The following is a 22,440-nucleotide window of genomic DNA, read 5'->3' on the forward strand; positions in this document are numbered from 1 at the left end:
CCCTGGGGAACATGGTTGAATTCCTTCTCCAAGTCCACAAAACACATAAGACTGGTTGGGCCAACTCCCATGCCCCCTCGAGGACCCTAGTGAGGGTAAAGAGCTGGTTCAATGTTCCACGACTGGGACGGAACCCGCATTTCTCCTCCTGAATCTGAGGTTCGACTGTCAGCCGGACTCTCTTCTTCAGCACCCCTGATTAGACCTTACTGAGGAGGCTGAGGAGCGTGATTCCCGTTGTCACCGATTCTGTCTGACAGAATATCCAGGGGCCGGAGGGGGTCCGGTTTGGCGGCCTCAGGGTTCCGTCTCTGCTGTCTGCAGATGACGCGTTCCTGTTGGCGTCATCGTTCCCACGATCTCCAGCTCCCACTGGAGCGGTTCTTAGCCGAGTGAAGCAGCTGGAAGGAGGATCAGCGCCTCCAGATCTGAGGCCACGGTCCTCAGTCGGAAAAGGACGGACTGCTCCCTCTGGGTTGGGTGTGAGGTGCTGCCTCTAGTGGAGGGGTTTAAATATGTCGGGGAGGCTTGTTCGTGAGTGAGGGAAGAATGGAGCGCCTCACCTGTGGTCATGAACTTTGGGTAGTAACCAAAAGAATAAGATCACAGAGACAGGCACTTGAAATGAGTTTTCTCCTCAGTGTAGTACTGTCACTACTATTTCCACATATTGCTGGTGGGGGAAAAATAAAAGTATGCACTGATGAATCAAATTGGTTGATTTTTGCAATATAGGTAGTTGGAAACAAACTATCTGTCTGTTGGGCTGCTGAAAAAGTCTTTTTGCTCCTTCAGGAAAATCAAGCAAATTTTCTTGGAGCAAAAATTCAAAGTTATGCCAATACTATCTCTCAAAAAACGAGACAATGAATTGAATTCTGGGTAATTTTCCTATTTATGATCAATGCAGATTCCCATTATTCTGAAGAAAAAATACATATTTTTACTTGTCAGGTAGGAAAATAACAAATTGCAGCTGAGTCAGCACTGATAGTAACACACCTGGTAACAAAATTAGGACTATTTAACTTGAGAAATGACCTCAACTTTGATTTGGGAGTAGCTGAGAGTCATTCACAACTCATACATTGAGTGCTTTTATTATTGATACATGAGATTAAAACATAAAGTTATTTTTGTGTTTTTTCCAAAATGGCTATAAGTTCATTACTTCTGAACCTAATGTCATTAACTCCCCCTCATACACACACACACATAGACACACACACATCCCTCTCCATTGTCACTGTTTACCAAGGAGTGTGTTTTAATAAATTCAGACAAATCAGTTGGGTTTCCCTATTGTGATTTTTTTTTCTCGCCTTGCCTCCTCAGAATAAATATCCAAACTCTAAATGTAGTATTTTAATGCCAGCTTACCATATCTTTGCTCCTGTTTTACTCATTTACAGTTTTTGCCCTTGCTTGTGTTGTATCTTTGAAAATGGCCCCAAAAATAAGTGTTTCCTAATTTTTTCCTCAATGATTTGCATTTTATACTGATGATTTGTAATGTAGGTTAAACATTTTTAACAACAAAGGATTTATTGTCTCAAAGTAACAGCTTTAGCTGCTTTAAGTATATGTGGATATATTTAGACCACATGCAGATTTTCTGTCCATTTAGTCTCTAATCATGTTGTTTATCAAAGCTGTATAATCTTTTATCATTACCAGATATTACATAGTCTGCAGTGTCTTTCTTTTGTAACAAAGCTTGTCTGAAAGTGATGATTTTTATCAGACTGGTGGTTTAGAGTAAATCCAGACTTAACGATATTTAGCTCTTTAATAACAGAAGTAATATTTGGAGTATCTACACACATTGTGCATGACAGTTTGATACAAATGTGTCCTTTTATACATTATCAGATAAATTTTATGTTGAAATAATGTCCGTGAGGATTGTTGGGAGGATGTGAACTGTAAATACAGTAACTAAATTGTGTCTAAACCTATTTTTCTCAGACAAAGCCAGAACAGGAAGTCGCCTTTTCGCACAATTCCTAAAATGCGGGGTATTTTTATTTCATGTTGGAGTTTCTCTCTTTGCTGGAAGTACTTCAAAAGTGTTGCAGGATGGAGCCTACGGGAGGCAGGACACGATGTGTTGCAGGATTTGGAGAGGTTTTGTTGCCATCACATCACGAATGGTGACCCGAGGTCATGGGCGCCTGATAAATAACGGAGACGTATAGTTGCTCCATTTGCACAATTGATCAGGCGCCTAAAACCAGGACCATACGCCTATCAGTGATGATAATATTTGTTGTGTGTTGATGGCGGTGGAAAATATGCTTGATCAATGCATATTATTGACAAACCAGTGAAAAACAAGACAAAAAAAAAGTGTGATGAAAAACTGGCGCACTCACTAATTGTGAACTCTGCAGTGTGGTGCTTTGTTCACACTCAAGCTCAGCCAATTTCCACTTTTTAGGTTTGGCAAAAGCTTGCGAGATCCCTTTTATATTTTTATAAAATAGACTCTAACAGCAGCGTATCTATACTCATCGCCATAGGATAATGTCTGCAAAAGTTCAGAGCTGCAATGCACCTAAAGGAACAGAGGAATTGTCAAGTCTGCTCAGCTGACAGCTCCTGATGAGGAAAGCTGTTGTGTTTTCCTGATTTTTTTTTTTTTTTTTTTTCCTCCCCACATCCTGGCACAGTTTATCCCTCAGACCTCATGACTCCAGCAATATGCCAGTCAAGACTGCAACCTGTCAGCTGCAGTTGATCCTCTCTTTTCTCCGCAGACATGCAGATGGCCACAGGGAATGTCAAACTCAGTCTCCCCCCCCCCCATTCACGAGTTCAGCCCGCTACTTTGCAATCTATCTCGGGCTTGATATCAGAGAACGAGTGGATACTTGAAATAAAAGGCTTACTACACATCCAGATTAGATGCGTTTTTTTTATTTACAGCTATTATACTGTATTAACTCAAGTGCAACTCCCTGGAAACTTGGCGAGAATTTAGCGAGACAGTTTGATTAGAGGAATATAATTTAACCCCAGCAGCATCCATCAGCCTATAATGGAGCCTGGGGCAGAGTCATGGTGGCTCTTGTGTTTAGGTGAACTGCTTTATGTTGCTGTCTCCCTGGTGGGTTTGTTTTATCAGCTTGCCTGGCAAGAGACCAATATATAAATATTTTGGTGTCACTATGTATATTAGAATATTATGTCCTAAAGTGTTAGAAAATGCTCCTCGTGATGCTTAAAGGCATAATGTCCATTATATGTAGTTTGGATGTTAAAGAAGTCAATGTTCTTGATATTTAATTTTGTTTAGTGACTTTGAATCAGTCCAAAAGTGGATCTTAATGTAGAGTCAAATATTTTTTTTCTGCAAAAGTTGGAATATTGCGTAAAAAGTAAATAAAAACAGAATGCAATGATGTGCAAATCAAACATGTCAAATGTTTGTACTAAGAAATTACACCATTTTTTGGAGGGGAAAAACAGTAAGTTTGAATTTTATGACAGCAGCACATCTCAAAGAAGTTTGGACGCAGGCAGTAAAAGGTTGGAGGAGTAAATAGTATGATAAGGAAACAGCTAAAGGAGTATTTTGCAACAAATTAGGGTAACTGGCAACAGGTCAGTAAGAGAACTGGGTAAATTTTGAGAAATCTTAGCGCTCCAAAAAGTTAGTATTAGAAGATCTTCAGTCCTTCAGGTGGTAGGTAGATGAGATTTACAAATCATTGCGTTCTGCTTTGATTTTTATTTTACTCACATTCCGACGTTTTTTTTTTTGTGTGTTGTTTTTTTTTGGAACTGCGGTTGTATTGCGGCAAAAGCGAAAGATGGAAACACATTATTTGTTTTAATGAAAGACAGCGCCAAGGAAAGTGTTTCAGAGGAAATGACTTCCGTTCTCACTTCTTACTTAAATTGGCAAAGTTGTTATGTTTCCAGTGAACGTGGGAAATTGTTAACTGAATATAATTGGCGTGCTGTTTATTAAAAGGAGCAAAAAATGTAAAAAGGCAATAAATAGTGTGTTAGCAATACATCAAAATATCTTCCACACCGTTAGTCACATCCATCTCAACATCCTGGTTTCAATGTACTCTTGAGGTTAGTATGTTATATAACATTTTCTAACAATGTAGCAAGTGCCCTGTGTGCATATAATGTCCTGATGAAATGTTCAGTCAGACAGAAAAGTAGAAAAGCAGCTCCTAATCATTCGGTGACAGGTTTGTAACAATGTAGATATGAGTTCCATTCACCACAAAAGTGTTGAGTTGGGCACACTGTTAATTAACAAATTTCTCGCATGGGCAGCTTCTCTAAACACTGCATTTTTACTCCGTGCAGAGTCTTGACAGGAAGCTGAGAGCAATGGTTTAAGATCAAAACATTCACACTTTATTGCTATGATTGCAGCTGGAGAGTGATGTGGCTCAGTGGCCTATTTTGCAGGCAAAACAAAAGGCTGTTATATTTCTTTCTTTTTTTTTTTTTTTAAGAAAGTCTCATGCAAAATGCGTGTCTCAAATAAAAAAAACTGACACTCTGGGGTGCTTTTACACTATTAGTTTTTTTTTTTCTGCCTCTTTTTTTTAACAAGGTTATGCTCCATTACAAATAGGCTTGTCTTTATTAGGAGATAGCTGCATCATGGCCAAGAAATATGAATGATAGTTTTTATAATAATTATATGGGCAAGTCAGGAAATATTGCCAGGGATTTACAGCACTGGGTTTGTTTGAATATAGAAAAATGTGGCGTTTAGTTGTGGAAAGGCTGTCCCAGGAGCAAATATAATACCTTTTTAAGTTTAAAGATTGCAGTGCAAGTATACTAAATGTTTGTTTAGGGCTGTGAGGGTAAGAGACATTAACAGTGATATATTAAACACAACTCAAAGAAGCTATGAAAAATAAAGGAGATACAAGGCAGTAACATTCATGCCAGGCATGTAGGTTTGGGTCTTTCTGCTGACTTAAAATGACTTTAAAAAATATAACACAGGTAACTTAATCAAAACCAATATTTAATTACTCCAGAAACAAAAGAAGCACATTGTTCTGGAGTTGAAAGCATGTTTTGCTGTGCAGATAAAAAGGTACATTGTCTTTTTGCTCCAGCTGTACTCTACGAGGGTATGGGCATGGTACCTTGAACAGCGGTAAACTCAAACATGTACCCCGCGGGGCACTTTTTTAGTGAACGTGGATCAGTTTTTCTCACCGAAAAGCACCGTTTGCATATGGGCGAGAGGTGCGAACACATCAGAAACAATGTGAGGAAAATGTCTGTAGGGGGGCTTGTGAATTTAGCTAGGTTCTAGCTAAAATCATAAGCAAAATCAGCAAACCGAAAATGAGTGGACAGTCCACTCTTCCACATGTTTTATACTACCTGGAACAGCACACTGTAAATATATATAATTGTGTATTTTTTATCTTGATTAATGGTCTATATTTGAATACCTAAGCTTATCCTTTTATGCATAAGTTCAGTAAAATCTTTGCCAAAGTCTTTTGAGGTTGTCACTGTTCTACAATAGCAGTATCAGGGCTCATTTAAACAAAACTCAGGCTTCCACTGACATGCCTGGAGGCTCCCACAGAAGTAACCAAGGTCACAGAGCTCCAGCCACACTGCTACTGTGCTTGGAGCAGCAGACTTAGCTGTCAGCATTTGACACTCTGATGATAACTCCCCTCTAGGGGGCTGATTCCCAACCCATAATTCTACTTTTCTTGTTTGAAAAAGCGTCAGATAGCACTATAGCTTTTCCTAGCGAAAACATTACACTGTAAATACTGCTTTTCCATTAAAGGGAGCAACATTTGTGCTTAAATAGCGTTTTTTTTTCTTCATTTTTTTATGCCGCACAAAGCACTTCTACACAATATGCCACATTCACCCATTCACACAGCACTCTTTAGTCTATACTGACTCTTACAGGCTCCTTAGTTCGTTGTTTTTCGTTTATTTTTTCTCTTTTTTTTCTGCTGTATTAAAAGTGCCAATGGGTTTCCCAAATGAAACAATCTACTTTAATGACAGAGTGACCAGAATTACCTTGGCAGTCAGATGTTTGTTTGCCAAATGGTGCTAATTGTGTCCTTATGGACACCATACTCAAACTTCCAGCATTGAGATGATTTCTTGCAGTAGGAGGCGAGGAGATTTGTCAAGTTTGATTTAAACAAAATAACATGGCTAAGTGAAAACGTAATGAATGTTGTGTTGATATGACTGCAGTCCCACACTTCAGTCTCCTCACATCTTGAAGACGTATGTACACACAGACATAAAGCAGCCCTTTCCATATAGCCTCTCTCTCTCTCCTGGCCGATGTAGAGCACCTGGAGTGTTCGAGCTGTTTGCCTGACCACATATAAAAGAGGCCCCTGTTGGACAGTAAATCTAGGGCACACTGGAGTCTGTGTCTGCTCACGTTTTTGTGCATTTATTATGAATATGGGTGTATGAAAACATTATGAGATACTCTGGGAATAGAAATTGTAGAAACAGAATTTTAAAATACGGGAAGAAGTTGTAGTTGAATGATGTGCTCCACTTCGTCAGAAATATAGACTTAAATGTAGATGTTGCTTCATTTTCTTTTAGTTTTCTGTTAGAGATTTTATGAAACTAAACTTTTAAAGTAAATCTGTATGATGCAGATATTTACAATCGCTTACACCTATTTTGTTAACTACTCCACAGATCCCTGTGGATTTTTTTTTACCCTGCCTTATCGTACCAGACCTTGTGATTACCACCTTGACTTTTATGTGTTTTATGCATAAACATTTCAGTGACAACAGGACACGCTGGCATTATCGTCCTCTGTGGCAATAGAGGAGATCAGCAGTTAAAAGCGTCTCTTGCTGTCCCAGTGCTGCATGCCTGCCAGGCTTTTTCCGAATCATTTCGACTACAGACCCTTATTCAGCTTGACTACAACCAGCAGCACACATCCAGTCCACCAGTCTTCTTTCCTGCGCTCCTACACTGCAGTGCAGCTTAAACAGCCATCATCGAATGCATTGTTTGCTTGGGGGGGGGCCCAGCATCACTGACGATTTTCACTACTCTCTCTTAACCCGTCTCTGGAGGGAGTAGGAAGTTGGGAGGTCAAATAAAAGTACAACCGTTTTGTGATAATTAGCCATTTTAATGTAATAAGTAAGCACAGCGACTTGAACTAAATTTAGCTTTTTGTCAAATAAGCACTTTTTAATAAGCACTGTGACTGAAAACTCAATGTGTGTCAAACTGTAAAACCTGCTATTTGAGACAATCACTTTATATTTTGAGCCCTTAGTACCACATAATTATGACAGTTTTGAGTTCTGTGTTTTGACCACAGTTTTCACTTGACGACTGCTCCTGCCGTGTTGGGTCTCTCACTGGACATATTCACAAGCCATACAACTCAAAACAGAGGCTACACCTCTGATATGACGGTGTCCCCCTGACATTTACTGTACTGCGCCCCAATCTGTCCTCTCACCACTGCTTCTCCTTGATCTCAGCATGCCCCAACTTCCACTGGCCATATGGATGATTTATTTTTTCTTTTTGTCTTTAATCACAATAGTTTCTATACTGTAGAGCAAAACATGGAACCTTAGACAACCAAAAAAGATATATATATATATATATATATATATATATATATATATATATATATATATATATAATCCATGCATATTCAGCTTGCATACTGAGCATAGTCTAGTAGCAAACTCCTTTTCACCCCAACAGTTGTGCCTCTAATTAGCTCTAATATCAGTTAATGTGAAACAGATGGTCATGAAGTTGTAGCAACAACTACTGGCATATAAAAGCATTAGAAAAGGTAAGGTACGCATTGATAGTGTATCATTTACAAAAACAAATTACAATATGACCATCTTTGACATTAGTGGTTTTTTTTTTTTTTTTGTAGCATCGTTCATTGTTCCTGGTTGTGTTAACGTATCAGTTGTGCATTTGGTACATACTTCAATTTAAACTAAAATGTGGATATTATACACTACATGATTAAAATCTGGAGTAGTATCCTCCTTATTGTTCTGCTAATGCTGCCTTAAGCACTTGCTGAAGTAAACAACACTTTAAAGAGCATCTTCTGTATTTGACCCAGAACATTTCTGCACAGTTCAGTTAGATGACTTTCACTATTATAAAGGTTCATAATGTAAAGTTCTTAATAACAACCACAACATTCATTTAGCTTTTTAAGCCAAACAACTTAAAGTTACCAGCTTATAGTGAAAGTTTTTTTGTTTTTTTTTTACTAATCAATCTGAAACATTCACTGTAATCATTTCCCCACGTCACTTTGATTGTGAAAAAAGAATGATTTTGTTTCTTTTTATATACAGATTTTCATTTGTTGTCATTTGTAATCATCAAAATTAAACGAAATAAACATTTGAAATATATGAGTTTGTATGTAATGTATGAATATAATATACAAGTTTCACTTTTTAAATGGAATTACTGAAATCAATCTACTTTTTCATGATATTCTAATTTTATGACCAGCACCTGTAATTTACACATGCTAAAAGAAAAAGTATCTCATGCCCTATCGGTGAGTGCTTACATACATGAAGCTGGCATCACAGAACTAGCCAGAGTGACTCCAGCATTGTTGGTAACAAGCTGCACGTGCTGCCTCTCACTGCGCACACATTCACCAACTTGGCTCTGTGACTACCTCCCCTGCCAGCTCAGGGGCGTATCTGCGGCGAGGTCAAACCTCAAGCTCCTGTGCTGCCTCGGTCATCTCACACATGACACCAGTGTGGAAAGATGATGACTCTCACCCAGTTTGAAGGAGTTGGGTGAAAGCAGCTTATATCAGCTACGTAGCTTCCAAGGTCATCAGTGGTTCCACGCAGTCAGTCCCACATACATAGGAATAGATTTTGGATTAAAACTGGACTTCAGCTTTTGTCCTCCTTGCCTCTGATTTATCAGAATGAACATAAAATGGAAATTCAACTATCCCTCAAGCACCTGTCTGGTCATGGGCTTTTCTTTTTCTGCTGACAGTGCAGTTTAAAGGCACCTCCTAAATTGTTGCTGAGCAGAATTTTTGCTTACTTGATACAATCACCCTATTTTACTTTTGGCCGATTGTAGGTTAGTTTTTTTTTCATCTTTCAGACGAGCACATTGTTGTAGCAAAGAAAGGTAGGTCATAGAAAATGTTTTAAAGACTTGTGAAAGGATGAAACAATGTTCACTCGGGTAAAAGACATCATCTTGTAGATCTGTATTATACTTGGCCCTTTGTGAGGAGCAGCTTTCAGGCTTTCCTGCACTGAGCGAATCGCAATGTTTGTCAAGGATAAAGATAGATTATGTTCTGTTTTTATTGAATGGGTTTGTGCTTGGGAATTTAAGTGTTATCCAATTTATTGCTCACTCTGAGCTGACACCTTATACCTGCACGTGTATGTCACTGTGCACTCATTTCTCAGACTTCCTGAAGTAAAAACCTGGCCTGTTCATGTTTCAGCAGGGCTGGTTTGTGCACTGGGCAGATGGGAGAAGCCCACACATGATGCCCCTAAGTCTGCCTCAGCTGCTTGGCGATGTTGCACTCCACGTGTGATGATTAATAGGTCCCAGCAACACGTAATGTGTACTGTCAACTGGGAAAGAGACTATTTGGGGATAAAAAATAACAGACAGTGATAAATGCAAATGTATACGCTCTGCCACATCTGAGAGTGCACAACGTTCAAGACTTAGCCCTTTGGGAGACTTATGGGGCTTGTAAATGTTGTTTAGTATTACCTGGTGGGTAGAAAGGCCAATCTTTCTGTAATCCAGATAAGCTGTTTGGATGAGGAGTAGTTAAAATGATTTATTATATCGCCTTGTTGTTTCGGGCAACTTTCTTTTTCCTTTTTTTTATTGCTTTTTCCATATTACGGAGGGCATTCTTTCTCCCACGATTGTTGAGGACATCTCTATTATGAAGCGGCCTAATTAGTTTTCATGGGCAACTTTCTTTGCGTTTGTATATTTATGATCTGTGTTAGTACATTTTTTTTTGTGCTCAAGTTTAATTCATCCTTATTGTTCTTTTTTTACAGGTGAACCACTCAAGTTTGACCCAAACTTCAGGGGCCCTGTTCAGAACAGGTACTCATCATCACCTTCTGCATCTATTACATTTAGACACTTGAAATATTTCTTTCATGCTGAACAATTGTTATTACTTACTGACATGAAATATGGGTGATCACGTAGTTGCCTGTATTTGTCGATGCATGTTAGCAGAAATATCTCTTATACCAGAAGACAAATTTTGATGAAACTCTCAGAGCATAATCATTGGATACACATGTAAAACTGATTAACTTTTGGAGTCAAACTGTTTCAAGATGTCACAAAAAAGGCTATAACTCAGTCAATTTTACAGATATAGAGCTAAAATTTGGTGTGAGAGGAGCTAAAAGTTATTCTCAACATATACTTTGAGCTCTAACAGATCACGCAAGGTTTTTGTTTCAAACAATTCCCTTTCTCTGTACTGAAATGGCAGCTGAAACTTCACCAATAACTGTTTCATGGCTGTTTTGTACTCATCTGACTCGTACATATGTATTGATTCTGCCCATTGTGTAATCTATTTGGCACGAATCCCTGTCTAAGAGTGGACGATTGGATTTATTTGTCATGCTACATTAATAAAGATCGAGGATTAGCCACTCACAGATGTGTTCATTCCACCACCCAGATCAGAGGTCAAAAGACAAAGCTGGTGGCTGGAGTTAACCCATTGACACAGTTTTCAAACTGTAAACATTATTTAACAAATCCTCTTATAGAATTAGTAAAATAAGTCATTTCATTAGGAATACCTGATTTCTTTAATACACGATTTGTATTTTTTCAGTAAATAAAATGTATTTTTGTATTTTGTAATGTATTTGATAAACTTCCTAGGCTTTTTTTAATGATTTAGTTATTTTTCAGCTAATATCTTTTTATATCTATGATGTTCATCATGAGTTTGGCAGGCTGCTGTGAAGGCGTTTTGTGATTCTCTCGTGTCTCTGGATCCCACCCTCTGCAGCCCATTTTATTGCTACAGCTGGGTGAAGGCATCAAGAATACTTTGATGTAGTTTTTTTTTTTTCTGGCCCACAGGCTTGTCTTAATGAGAACTGGGAGAAGACCAACTCAGTGGTTGTTTTTTTTTTTTTCCATCAAATTCAGCCTAAATAAGATAACTATTTCATATATTGAGTAATCGTGTGCAAGCCTTACAATCATATAGACATCGTGTTGTACAGCTGTAAACAGACCCATGCACAAGGTGTCAAATTATGTCAAACAAAACAAAACCAATGCTGTGTAATGATTCATCTTTGTAGAGTGTTACTCAGTTTAAATGCGCTCTTCAAACATAAATCCTGTTTTCTCTTTCAGCCCTGCAAGAGTGACAACTTCCCTAAAGGAGCTTTGTATTTGTCACGGCTACTGCTCACTTGAACAGCTGTCCCCCGTGGCTTTTGTGAGCATGTACAATATCCCCTAATTCTGCAAATCTGGCCCTTTTTTCTGCAAAATGTTCGTCACAAAGCAAGGACAGTCTGGCAGATTCACGCCACAATGGCACCCTCACTATTCTGTGGCGCTTCTGCCATCTGTGTCACTTTGGCTCCTGCGGAATATCAGGCCTGCAAATATAACAATCACCAAAATGTCCCATTGAAATGACAAGCACTTGCTGCGGTTTTTATTTTTATTTTTCATTAAAGCAGCGTATTTGCCCAAACAGAACTCAAGCAGAGCAAAGCTTTTGGCTGTGTCTGTGTATGTGGTAGGTGAAATCTGAGCTCTTAAGTTTAGGAGTGAGGCCAGGTTGGAATCTGTCTTTGTTTTTCTAAAACGAGAGAGCAAAGCTGAATCATTTAGCTCTCCTCACTTTGTCAGCTCCCCCTCAGCACTGACCTTTACTTGCGTTAGAGGTAACTTTGTTTTAACACCGTAGTGCTGAGCTTGCACTTTTCATAAAAAAAATTTAAAAAATGCTATTGTGCCTAAATGTGGAGATGGAAAGTACAAGAGATCTACAGTAACAGACAGATTGAAGTGGCGGAGAGGCAATTTCAGCCTGAGATGCCCATCCCTCGTTTCTTTCCCCTGTAATTACCCAGGATGGGGTTGAGTGATAGCTAACTTATTTACCATCTGAAGAAAGGTTAGGGATTTTTAAAATGAGGAACACTACATTCACCTGAGCAGCCTATTTTTGCTGGCAGTGTAGCACGTTGTCTGCATCCGTTTTATATCTGCTGTCAGAGTAAAACTGGGCCTGCCTTAACTAGGTGGAGTGGTGTCCACTTTAGCTCAGTTTCTTTTCTCTCTTATCTCCTAAATATAGCAGGTTTTTTTTTTAAAAAAGGAACATCCTCTTTATATAGTTCACAAGTCCTTAAGCTTTATTCTAACATCTAATTGTGCAAAATATATTGATCAATTAAACTGGTTACATCAAACTATGGTACAGATTGGTTTTTTTACACATTTCTCAAAAGACTGGCTAACACTTCTGTTTTTAAATAAAGTACAAAAATAGCATTTTCTGCAAGAATGCTGAGTGCTGAATGACTTTGTTGAAATTTGTCAAAGATGGAATAATCCAAGCAGAACATACACTAAAATTAGAAAGGCAGTAGCTAAAAGCTAAGAGGAGCATAAGATTTCAGAGAACAATGTTTTTGTTTCTTAATATATATAAATAAAGATAAATAAGTCAAAAATTATAAAAGCTACACATGCTAAAAGTGGTAGCACACTTTTAGCATGTGGGGAAGACAGTGTGAATGCTGATTCAGCATTCACACTATAAAGCATTACATTAAACCAGCTGGAACCATCATGTTTAAATCTATTTGTTTTTTTTCTTCGTTGATGAATCAAATAATCAGCTAGTTATAATGCCATTATTTTCAGTCTTTTGTCATCTTTGCCTGAAAACACAGGCAGTCCTGAGGCTTTTATTAAAGGCTATAAATGTGCTGCCAAGAGGATAAATGCCAAAAGTGTGTTTTTAGGTTTGAGACTACCAGCATAATTCAAATAAAAAAAGATAATAATGGAGTGGTTTTATCTATAATGGAAACTGGATGGAATTAGCAGCCCTACTGCAACAGAAAGTGTTTCTGGTGCTCAGTATTGACAGGTTTAGCAGATGAAAACACCGGAGCACCTTGTTAATATAGATTGCGAGCTTCATTGCATTGAATAATGCAGGGCCATAAACATAATCTGTTTACTGCAGCTGTTTTTGCAAACAGTTCCAGACTTTTAATCTAAAAAGTTAAACGGCACATACAGTTGACGAAGATTTATTTTCCCTAAAAAAAAAAAAAAAAAATGCACTCATTTAATTTGATTACATGTAAACCCTTTTGTGTCAAACTCAGTGGTTTCAATGGAGTTCGGAGACTGAAGAGCAGCAGTGTCTTTATATAACTGCGCTGCATACAGAACAAGAACAATTTGCTGTTCTAAGAGCTACACAGAGGAACACGGTTACGTTCGGAGCCCGGGCCTCCCATTGACCTTGGCTTTGAAAGCTGCAGGAGATGAGAGTCTCATGTCACTTTCACAGGCGTTTGGCACCATGGGAAGGTTAGGAACCGTCCGTCCCTTGGAGAGCACAACTTGACTCAGTGGGAAGAACTTTCCTTCATTTGTGGATGGGCAGAGCACTTCAAGTCTAAATGGTTCTGAAAAAAAGCTGGCCTGAAAGCTTTTCTCCGTGCAGGCAGGAGGGGAAGACAGCTTGTTACACAGGAAGCCCTGAAACAGTGAATAAAGACTCTGACAGACATACTCTGAGATGCAGTTTTTTTTTTTTCTTTTGCACTGGCAGACTGCTGTGTAGAGGAAGAGAAAACTTCAAATAGCTGTCTCTGTGCCTGTGGGACAGTTAACCCTTTGGGGGAGGTACTAAATTCAGTCTCTCATCAAGGAGTTGGTGGAGCTCCACTGATATTTCTTTTAAAACGATGTACAGTTATGCTTTTTCGTGCCTAGGAATGAGTACAGCATCTAGATACAGAACTGTATCTTTATTTTAGCAACTATAATTAACAATAATTAAACTTTCCGTGCTCATTTTTTTCTCCTTAAAGTAAAGCACATGCTCTGTCCCCCATGATAAAATGATCATGTTATCTTGGATTTTAAAGTCACTCGTTGTTGTATTTTTTTTTATTTTCGTGTGTTTTTAATTTACAGAAGATGCACTGATGTGGCCTGCTGCGTTATCTTTGTCACCGTTATCCTCGGCTACACCGTTCTGGGCACTGCTGGTGAGTTTGCCACACTGCCGCTGATTACATCACACACAAATCTGTAATATCAAGTTTAGTTTTCAGCAAAACCCCTGATTGTTTTAGGAACGTGCGGGTCGAGAACGCTGCTTGACTCGAACTCTCGTGTCACTCAGACAATGGTGTTCGCTTCATCAGCTTAGACCACTTTTGCTTATCTTTACTGATTTATTTCAGATTGTTTTTTTCTTAATTTATGCACAACTCACGGCACATTTCGTTTCAGCTGTTTAACTCGCACAAATGACAGCGAATCACAAATTACTGTATGTGCAAATGACGTCTCGGTGCTGTCACCTACATACTGTCTCTTTGCAGCTTGCTGTCAGTAGAGTCATGTCTCAGCTCAAGAATGGGAACACTTACTGTTTCCTAATGAATCAGAATGAAGGAGCCACGAGGATGAATGTGCCTTCAAATAGACGCTGACAAATCTGCAGCGAGCTAAAGAACAGTCTTGTCTCCTTACATAGTAATTCTCTTTCATCATCCTTATTGTCTTTATGTGTTGTCTCATATTCAGGACGTTTCCTCATTGTGCGGTAAGGTGAAAAGCCTTAAAATGCTTGTTTAGATTAAGCAAATACACCTTTTTAGGGTTACAGTTATGTCTATTTATATTTAAAAAGCAATGTTTTTGTTGTTTATTCTGTGAATAAAACTGCTGAATTATGAAGCTCTTATGCAAACTCCTAAATAAGTTTCTTCTGTTTTGTTCTTGGAGTTTTCATAATGTCCTGTTAATATGTACGGGACTTGCTTTAATCCAGATATATTTAAACAACAATGCAATGTGTTTAATTATTTGTATTACATTTATTGTGTAGAATAGTTGTATGATTTCTGAGATGGGCTGAAAGACATTTAACCATCTGCTTTTTAAGTCCTTAAAGATTCTGGAAAGATAGTTAGCTGGCAGGTGACCTAATGTGTGTTTTTTTTTTTAGAAGAATACATAAAGTACTTGAGTATAAATGAGTATGTTTCTGCTAAGACTCCAAATGTTTGCCGTTCAGATAAAAAGCTGTTTGTTTGTTTGTAGCCTGGATCCACGGTGACCTCAGGAAGATTGTCTATCCAACTGACAGCCAGGGTCAGTTTTGCGGCCAGCAGAACACATCTAATGCGTGAGTGGAAATTTTAAATCACTGGACAGAGGAGTAATTATGTTGTTCATATAATCTGTCAGCTTTTCATTGTTATCTTCATGCTCTAAATAGGCTTTGACTACAGCACAGTACACATTGATGATTTGTGATTAATCCTGACAAGTTTTACGACACACAACACCAGTATGTGTGTGTGTGTGTGTGTGTGTGTGTGGGTTTAAAAGCTTGCTGATAAATCATGATGCTGTAATGGACTTTTAGATCTGTCTAATCTAAATCCCCTCTTTGTCCGGATCTTCTTTGTCTTCAGAAACAAAGCCATATTATTCTACTTCAACATGCTGAAATGTGCCAATCCTGCGGTTTTAATTAACCTCCAGTGCCCTACAACTCAGGTAAGAGACTGAGAGAAGCCCTCCCTGGCGGTGCTTTACATTTCTCCCCAGTTTTCCCAGCACGCTTTGTTATGCAATGCTGATGGGCGTTCTCACTGAGAGGATACGTTGCCTCCTTCAGCTCTGTGTCTCCAAGTGCCCCGACAGATTCGCCACTCTCCTGGATGTGTCGAGTACCAACAACTGGGACTATTACAAGCAATTCTGCAAGCCTGGCTTTAACCCTGGCAGTAAGGTGAGAGGCAGGTTGATACTCACTTTTGTTTTAAACACTTTCAAAGTTGGATGATTTGCTGTTGCTTCGACATGTGTTTTGCACCTAACATTCATTTCTGAAAACTTCTCTGCGTCAGTGATAGCTATTTTTTTTTTAGATATGATTTTAAAGGTTTCTATCTCCACACCCTCAGTAATAAAGAGCTCGTTTGCACGTGTTCAGAGAGACAGGCGGAAGTGAGTTAACATCCACTAACGCACACCTAAGCTGTGTTCTGTTGACTGGCATCAGCTCAGCGCTAATGACGTTAGCATGATGCTGTGCAAGACTCAAAGTGAGGTGTTGTGTGGGAGCACGTTACAGCTGAGCCACACTGTTTGAAGTGAATCATAGTTTTTTTTCTTTCCAAATCCTCTTAAAGTGTCATCAAACTGAATTTCACCAAACTGTGTCCAGTGTGTCCTTCAGGTGATGTTAGGATTTGTAATTTGATTATTATTATTATAATTATTGTTATTATCATGATATAGATGACTGGTAAGTGATATGGCCAGTAGTTTTCAGATGTTTGCAGATTGTCTCTTCTGTTCCCTTTCAGTCAGTTGTAGACGTCATACGTGATGAAGACTGCCCCTCTATGATTGTGCCGAGCAGACTGTGTAAGCGAAGCGGAGTTCCCATAACCACAATAATCACAAAGTCAGCTGTTGTTTTCCACGCCACTGAATGCACACCGAAAATGTTTACATTTCAGTCCTTCAGCGGTGCTTCCCTGATTTCAACACAAGAGATGGAATTTTACGTGTCGCCAATCAGACCACCTTTAAAGACGGAGACAACAACAAAAGAAGTGTCAGCGACCTCAATGACGCTGCCAAGTAAGACAGCCGGAGTTTGTGCCTTAATCTTTATCAAGAATAAATAAGTACGGTGTTTAAAACCGTCAATAGGGGTACGAGCTCTCCACCTACAGAACTCGGGACAGATTTTATGGGCTATGATTGAACAAGTGGACATGTCAGGGATGCTGTATGAGTGTATTTTACATGCATATGAACTTTAGGAGCACCTGAAAGCTTAATACAGCTGTTTTGTGCAGTAAATAAAAACTGTGCGTGTTACAAGGCATAATTCAGAGAAGTTGGGGCATTGTGTAGGTGGCAAACATGAGTCTGTGTTTTTTTGTAATCAAATTTTCTTTGCAACAAACCGCCTGGGAGTTTAATGGGATTAAATTCTTGCAAAAAGTAGAGATTTAAAACAATCATTTATTTGAGCTTTCTAATGACTCCAGGTCAATTTGTCCCTCTGCTAAATTGGACTTTTGCAGCTTTGTCACTCCGTATTCATATTTTTGGGTATAAAAGAAGCCTTTTGCCTCAGGTCTTTCTGTACCCCCCTCCACCCACATTGTGCTCTCCTCAGCCCACTTTATACCCACTTTTGTCCATTTTGGACTTGTCTTATCACAGCTTTGTGTACACAGTTTTAACATTAGTATCATTAGCATGGTTGGGCATTTGAGGTTGTAGGCTGGAATGTTTTCTGAATAACCTTGGACCTCAAAACAGAAGAGATATGTAAATGCAGTGTTACTGAAGTCAGACATTAAGCTTTTAAAATAATACAACGATTTAACACAAGCAGTCTAGGTCATGTTTTCTCTGTAATTCTTACAAGCAGCATCTGTTTCAGTACACCTGCACTGTCGAGACTGTGCTTGGCATGTGTCGATTTTACAGCTTGAATTTGTGCAAAGGATTGTACTCAAATTAATATGAAACAGCAACCGTTGGATCCAAAGTGTGGGTACGGTTTAGCAGAGGAATGAATTGACGCCAACCCTTTCTAATGCTACTGAAGTAACTGTATGAAGTCTAGTCCTGTTGATCAGGAAGGATCCACAACTACACCTTTACTTGTGGCTTATTCACAATAACTGGAACATATAAATGTAATCATGAGTGGCTTGCTTTCTTTAAGTCATTCCCTACTTTTAAGTCTCAAAAATGAAAAGAGATGTGGTGCCCTCTAGTGGTCATCAGATCCACTGTAAATGCTGAATATGATCATATTTTGGTCACTTTTAGGGACCAAAATCAAGCCTCATAAAAACTGCTTTCAGAACTTTTAGTAGTTTTGATTTTATCCCACAGTAGCATGATGTTTTCTTTATGCCAATTCAGTCTGAAGTCTTTGAAAAATCCTAATAAACCCTAATATGTATTATATGCCACAATCCTCTTTTGCGTTAATAAATCTTTGTTTGTTGCTTTTTCTCTCTCCGACTTTTCCTGCCTCATCACAGAAGTATCGCCAATCTGCTGAATGCCAAAGAAGTTGGCATGAAGATCTTAGAGGATTTTGCAAACTCTTGGATATGGATCCTTGTGTAAGCACGGCTGTGGATTATGGCCATTTCCACAATTAGAGTTTTAGCCTGAATTATGTACTTCTCTGTGAGAAGAGAAACGTATCTGATCCATCAGTGAAGATGACAAGAAAAAGGATAAAATGATCTCTTAGATACAAATCATTTATGTACTTTTTTTTTCTTCCAAGTGTTTAGTTTAAATTTGTTTCCAAGAACAGTAGAGTTTGTAAATCATCATACACCAGTTAAAGTGAGAAAAATATGCTAAAAATCTGATTTATTTATTTTTTAATGACATGCTTATTTGATGTTCAAACTGTACAAAACTTTGACAAGCAAACATTTAATCCCTTTTCAAAATGCACCTACAGATTAAGTGGATAATCCTTGAACAAGTTGTACAGAAGACTCACATCTTCATGTAGTGCTGCGTTTCCGTGTCGTTGCAGAGGCCTGGCGATAACTATGGTGGTCAGTCTGCTCTTCATCCTACTGCTGCGCTACATTGCTGGTTTGATAGTGTGGCTCGTCATTATCGGTGTGATCTCTGCGGTCGGCTACGGTGAGTGCGCACGAACCTGCTCACGATGGTTACCGGGTGTTGCTGATCGTGGCTGTGTCGCTCTCTGCTTTTCTCCCAGGTATCTGGCACTGTTACTGGGAGTACACCGCTCTGAGCAAGAAGCCAAATGCCAACGTCTCCCTCTCTGACATTGGCTTCCAAACAGATCTCAGCATTTACCTTGAGAACAGTCAGACGTGGCTCATCTTCGGTATGTCATCGACCACCACGCCTTCACGTGAACATTTTCTGTTTGATATGAGCTTCAGGTTTTACACCACGTCTATGGATTGTGTCTAATTTTTATGACTTGCACTACTGCTGCACATTTATTATCGCTATTCTCCCAGAATAATTGTGACAATAAAGAATAAATAGAACTGTCTACCTGTTTGTTTTATAGTAATCTTCCTCTGTGTGATTGAGGCCGTCGTCGTGGTCCTGATGATGTTTCTAGCAACCAGGTTAAGCATCGCTATCACACTACTGAAGGAGGGAAGCAGGTTAGTGTGGGTAAAACCTCGATACACTACATTGCATATTTGACCCTTTCAAGCATACAATGCTTGTTCTTATTTCTAGGGCCATCAGTCACATCATGTCTACTCTCTTCTACCCTCTCATCACCTTTTTACTTCTGGCCATCTGCGTATCTTACTCTGCTGTCACAGCAGTGTATCCTTCTGACTGTTGAGGAGTTGTGCTGTGTTTTGCGGTAGAGGCACTCATTATGTTTAAGATCAGATTGTGACAATGTGCCCCTTTGCTATGGCCTTAACCAGCGTGTCCTCAGCTTCTTGGCATCTTCAGGTAAGGCGGTCTACAAGGTGATGCCCGCTGACGATCAGTGCATGTATGCAAACCTCACATGCAGTCCAAAGGTTAGCCTCACACTCTTTCAGGCACAAGGAAATACTCATCTTTATGGAATAAGAGTGTTTATTTTGTACTGTACTGTTTCCAGAAGAAGAAGTGTTAGTGTAAATATATTTGAGTTTGTGGTCAGCAGGGTTTATCTGAAATGATTTGTATACAACGTCACGCAGTAATTATTAGCATATTTCACAGATATGCAGTGACAGAAACCAAAGAAGAAAAGTCACGGTCTTTCTTTGCTTCTTTTCAGACCTTCAGTCGAACCAATATTACCAAAGTTTGCCCCGGAGCCCAGTGTCTGTTCGCTTTCTACGGCGGGGAGAGCGTGTACCACCACTACATCTTAGTGCTCCACCTGTGTAATCTGTTTGTGGTCCTGTGGCTGGTTAACTTTATCTTCGCCTTGGGCCAGTGCACCCTGGCGGGGGCCTTCGCCTCCTACTATTGGGCCCTGAAGAAGCCAAAGGACATCCCTCCCTGCCCACTGTACTCCTCGTTCAGCAGGGCCATTCGGTGAGTTTCTGACATACTTACATTTTGGTAAAACAGGCTTCTAAAGTACATGTTAGTGTTGAAAGCTGAGAAAGCCCTGGATGAATAAAAGTTGCTTGTCTCATCTCATTATGATCATTTTGGTTCTAATATAAAAATGTTGAGAATTTGATAGATTACACGTGATATGAAGTTATCCTGCTTGTCAGTTATCACACAGGTTCTCTGGCTTTTGGTTCCCTGATCCTTGCTTGGGTGCAGATAGTCCGAGTTGTTCTTATGTACCTGGATCGCAAACTGATAGGCAAGTGGTGACTCTCTGACACACTGATATTCTCTTGTTTGTCCAAAAAAAAAAAATGGATGATGTGAAATTAAATTTTGATAATTTCTGGTTTTTTTTTTTTTTTTTTTTTACCAGGTTCTCAAAATACTGTAGCTCGATTCCTGCTTTGTTGCTTCAAGTGCTGCTTCTGGTGCCTGGAACGTTTCATCAAGTTTCTGAACAAAAATGCATACATTATGGTGAGCAGTACCCTGCTGTACTGATGACTATCTGTTGCAGGGATTTGTTAGAGATTGAGTTTATTTTTGTCTCGCATTGCATCACCCAGCTAATCAGAAACGTTCTTCTCACTAACAGATAGCAATATATGGAAAGAACTTTTGCAAATCTTCCAAGGATGCGTTTTCTCTCTTGATGAGGAATATTGTGCGGTAAGACTCTTGTTAGCTGTCCCTCAGATCCACTTATTCACAGTTTTGTATTTGAAACAGTGAGAATGAATGCTTTTAGTCATAGAAATGTGGTAAAATGCTTGATCTTTGGTAAGAAATGAAGCAGATTTATAAAACTATAATAAACGGTTCTAAAAGTTGTATATATTTTTTTCTAATTGACCTCAGTTTTGTGCAATTAACTGTGATTAAAGTCACTTAAATCTCTCTTCAGTCTGCGTCCCAGAGAATGACAGTGTCCTCTCCATTTGTGTTTGTCTTTTTCTCCTCCTCTAAAGGGTGGCTGTGTTGGACTGTGTCACATGGTTCCTGTTGTTCATGGGTAAACTTCTCATTGCAGGAGGTGTTGGTGAGTTTGTAGCAGCAGGTTTTAATCTGCCTCCAACTTTGCTTTTGGTATCAGAAGATGAATTTTCTTGCAGAACTCTTGTCTGATGTAATTTTACTTGTGAGCTCGTTGTTTTGAGCATAAATCATTTTATTACTGCTCCACCTTAATGCATTTATTACTATTATTACTATTATTATTCAATGAGTATACAAATTCATTTTTTAATCATTTAAATGTATCAGATCACCTTCCCGCTGTTGTTGAACATCTTTTAAGAACACACTTCTTCCAAACCTTTTGAATAGGTAAAACTTATATGTTGCACCTTGTTTTTGTTTTGTTTTCAGGTTTTCTTGCCTCTTACTTCTTCTCACGGAAATTACCCATTTTTCAAGAAGAGGTGCCAACGCTTAATTACATTTGGGTCCCCCTTGTGGTAAGGAGTTAAACTCTGAGCTTCAGTGTGAGAGTAACAGCAGTGACAGTGTTTACCTTTTTTTGTACAGTAATGCATTTTTCTTTATGATGTCTTATCTACCTAAATTTAGGTCACTTGGTGTTTATGTTGCTGCAGAAAAACAGACACATGGCAGTAGCTGAACCTTTAAAAACCTTGCTGACTGAAACTTGTCCATTTTTTCAGACGGTGACAGTGGGATCCTACATGATTGCAAATGGATTTTTCAACGTCTTTGGCACGTGTGTGGACACACTGTTCCTGTGCTTTTGTAAGTATGCTTTTAATCTCTGCTCTTTACGAGTTAAAACTTCCAACACCGAGCAACCTGTCTGCAGCTGAATCCAACTCTTTCTCTCTCCAGAATTGGCTATAATAATAATGCCAAATGATCTGTTCACTCTTTGCTTTAGCTTTCTTTTCCTGTATGTCACTGCTTATTTATCTCCACTAAGCTTTTGCGTTTCTGTCTCCTCCTGGCTGCCGTTTCACCTCTGTTCCTCTGTCGCTGCTCCGCGTCCTCCTGTGCTGGACC

The 22,440-nt window shown here is 39.0% G+C and overlaps 1 protein-coding gene across 4 annotated transcripts in view; it reads left to right on the plus strand.

The window, feature by feature from the left end:
* The window catches only part of slc44a5b (solute carrier family 44 member 5b), a 28,843-nt gene that overhangs the window by 1,364 nt on the left and 5,039 nt on the right, over window positions 1-22,440 (plus strand). For all 4 annotated transcript variants that reach the window (XR_005232829.1, XM_037974271.1, XM_025004001.2 and 1 more), the window contains exons 2-21: window positions 10,095-10,143; window positions 14,260-14,333; window positions 15,397-15,481; window positions 15,774-15,858; window positions 15,980-16,093; window positions 16,674-16,734; window positions 16,830-16,953; window positions 18,384-18,467; window positions 18,899-19,011; window positions 19,091-19,222; window positions 19,415-19,514; window positions 19,594-19,686; window positions 19,805-19,892; window positions 20,138-20,400; window positions 20,589-20,683; window positions 20,801-20,904; window positions 21,023-21,096; window positions 21,396-21,466; window positions 21,796-21,884; window positions 22,092-22,176. Coding sequence is in view for 3 of the 4 variants with exons in the window: in XM_037974271.1 (XP_037830199.1) it covers window positions 10,095-10,143; window positions 14,260-14,333; window positions 15,397-15,481; window positions 15,774-15,858; window positions 15,980-16,093; window positions 16,674-16,734; window positions 16,830-16,953; window positions 18,384-18,467; window positions 18,899-19,011; window positions 19,091-19,222; window positions 19,415-19,514; window positions 19,594-19,686; window positions 19,805-19,892; window positions 20,138-20,400; window positions 20,589-20,683; window positions 20,801-20,904; window positions 21,023-21,096; window positions 21,396-21,466; window positions 21,796-21,884; window positions 22,092-22,176 (1,983 nt within the window). In the remaining variant the exon portion in view is untranslated. The remainder of the gene's footprint in view (window positions 1-10,094; window positions 10,144-14,259; window positions 14,334-15,396; window positions 15,482-15,773; window positions 15,859-15,979; window positions 16,094-16,673; window positions 16,735-16,829; window positions 16,954-18,383; window positions 18,468-18,898; window positions 19,012-19,090; window positions 19,223-19,414; window positions 19,515-19,593; window positions 19,687-19,804; window positions 19,893-20,137; window positions 20,401-20,588; window positions 20,684-20,800; window positions 20,905-21,022; window positions 21,097-21,395; window positions 21,467-21,795; window positions 21,885-22,091; window positions 22,177-22,440) is intronic.

Source organism: Kryptolebias marmoratus, linkage group LG24 (genome assembly GCF_001649575.2).
Source record: "Kryptolebias marmoratus isolate JLee-2015 linkage group LG24, ASM164957v2, whole genome shotgun sequence".
Taxonomy (NCBI): Eukaryota; Metazoa; Chordata; class Actinopteri; order Cyprinodontiformes; family Rivulidae; genus Kryptolebias; species Kryptolebias marmoratus.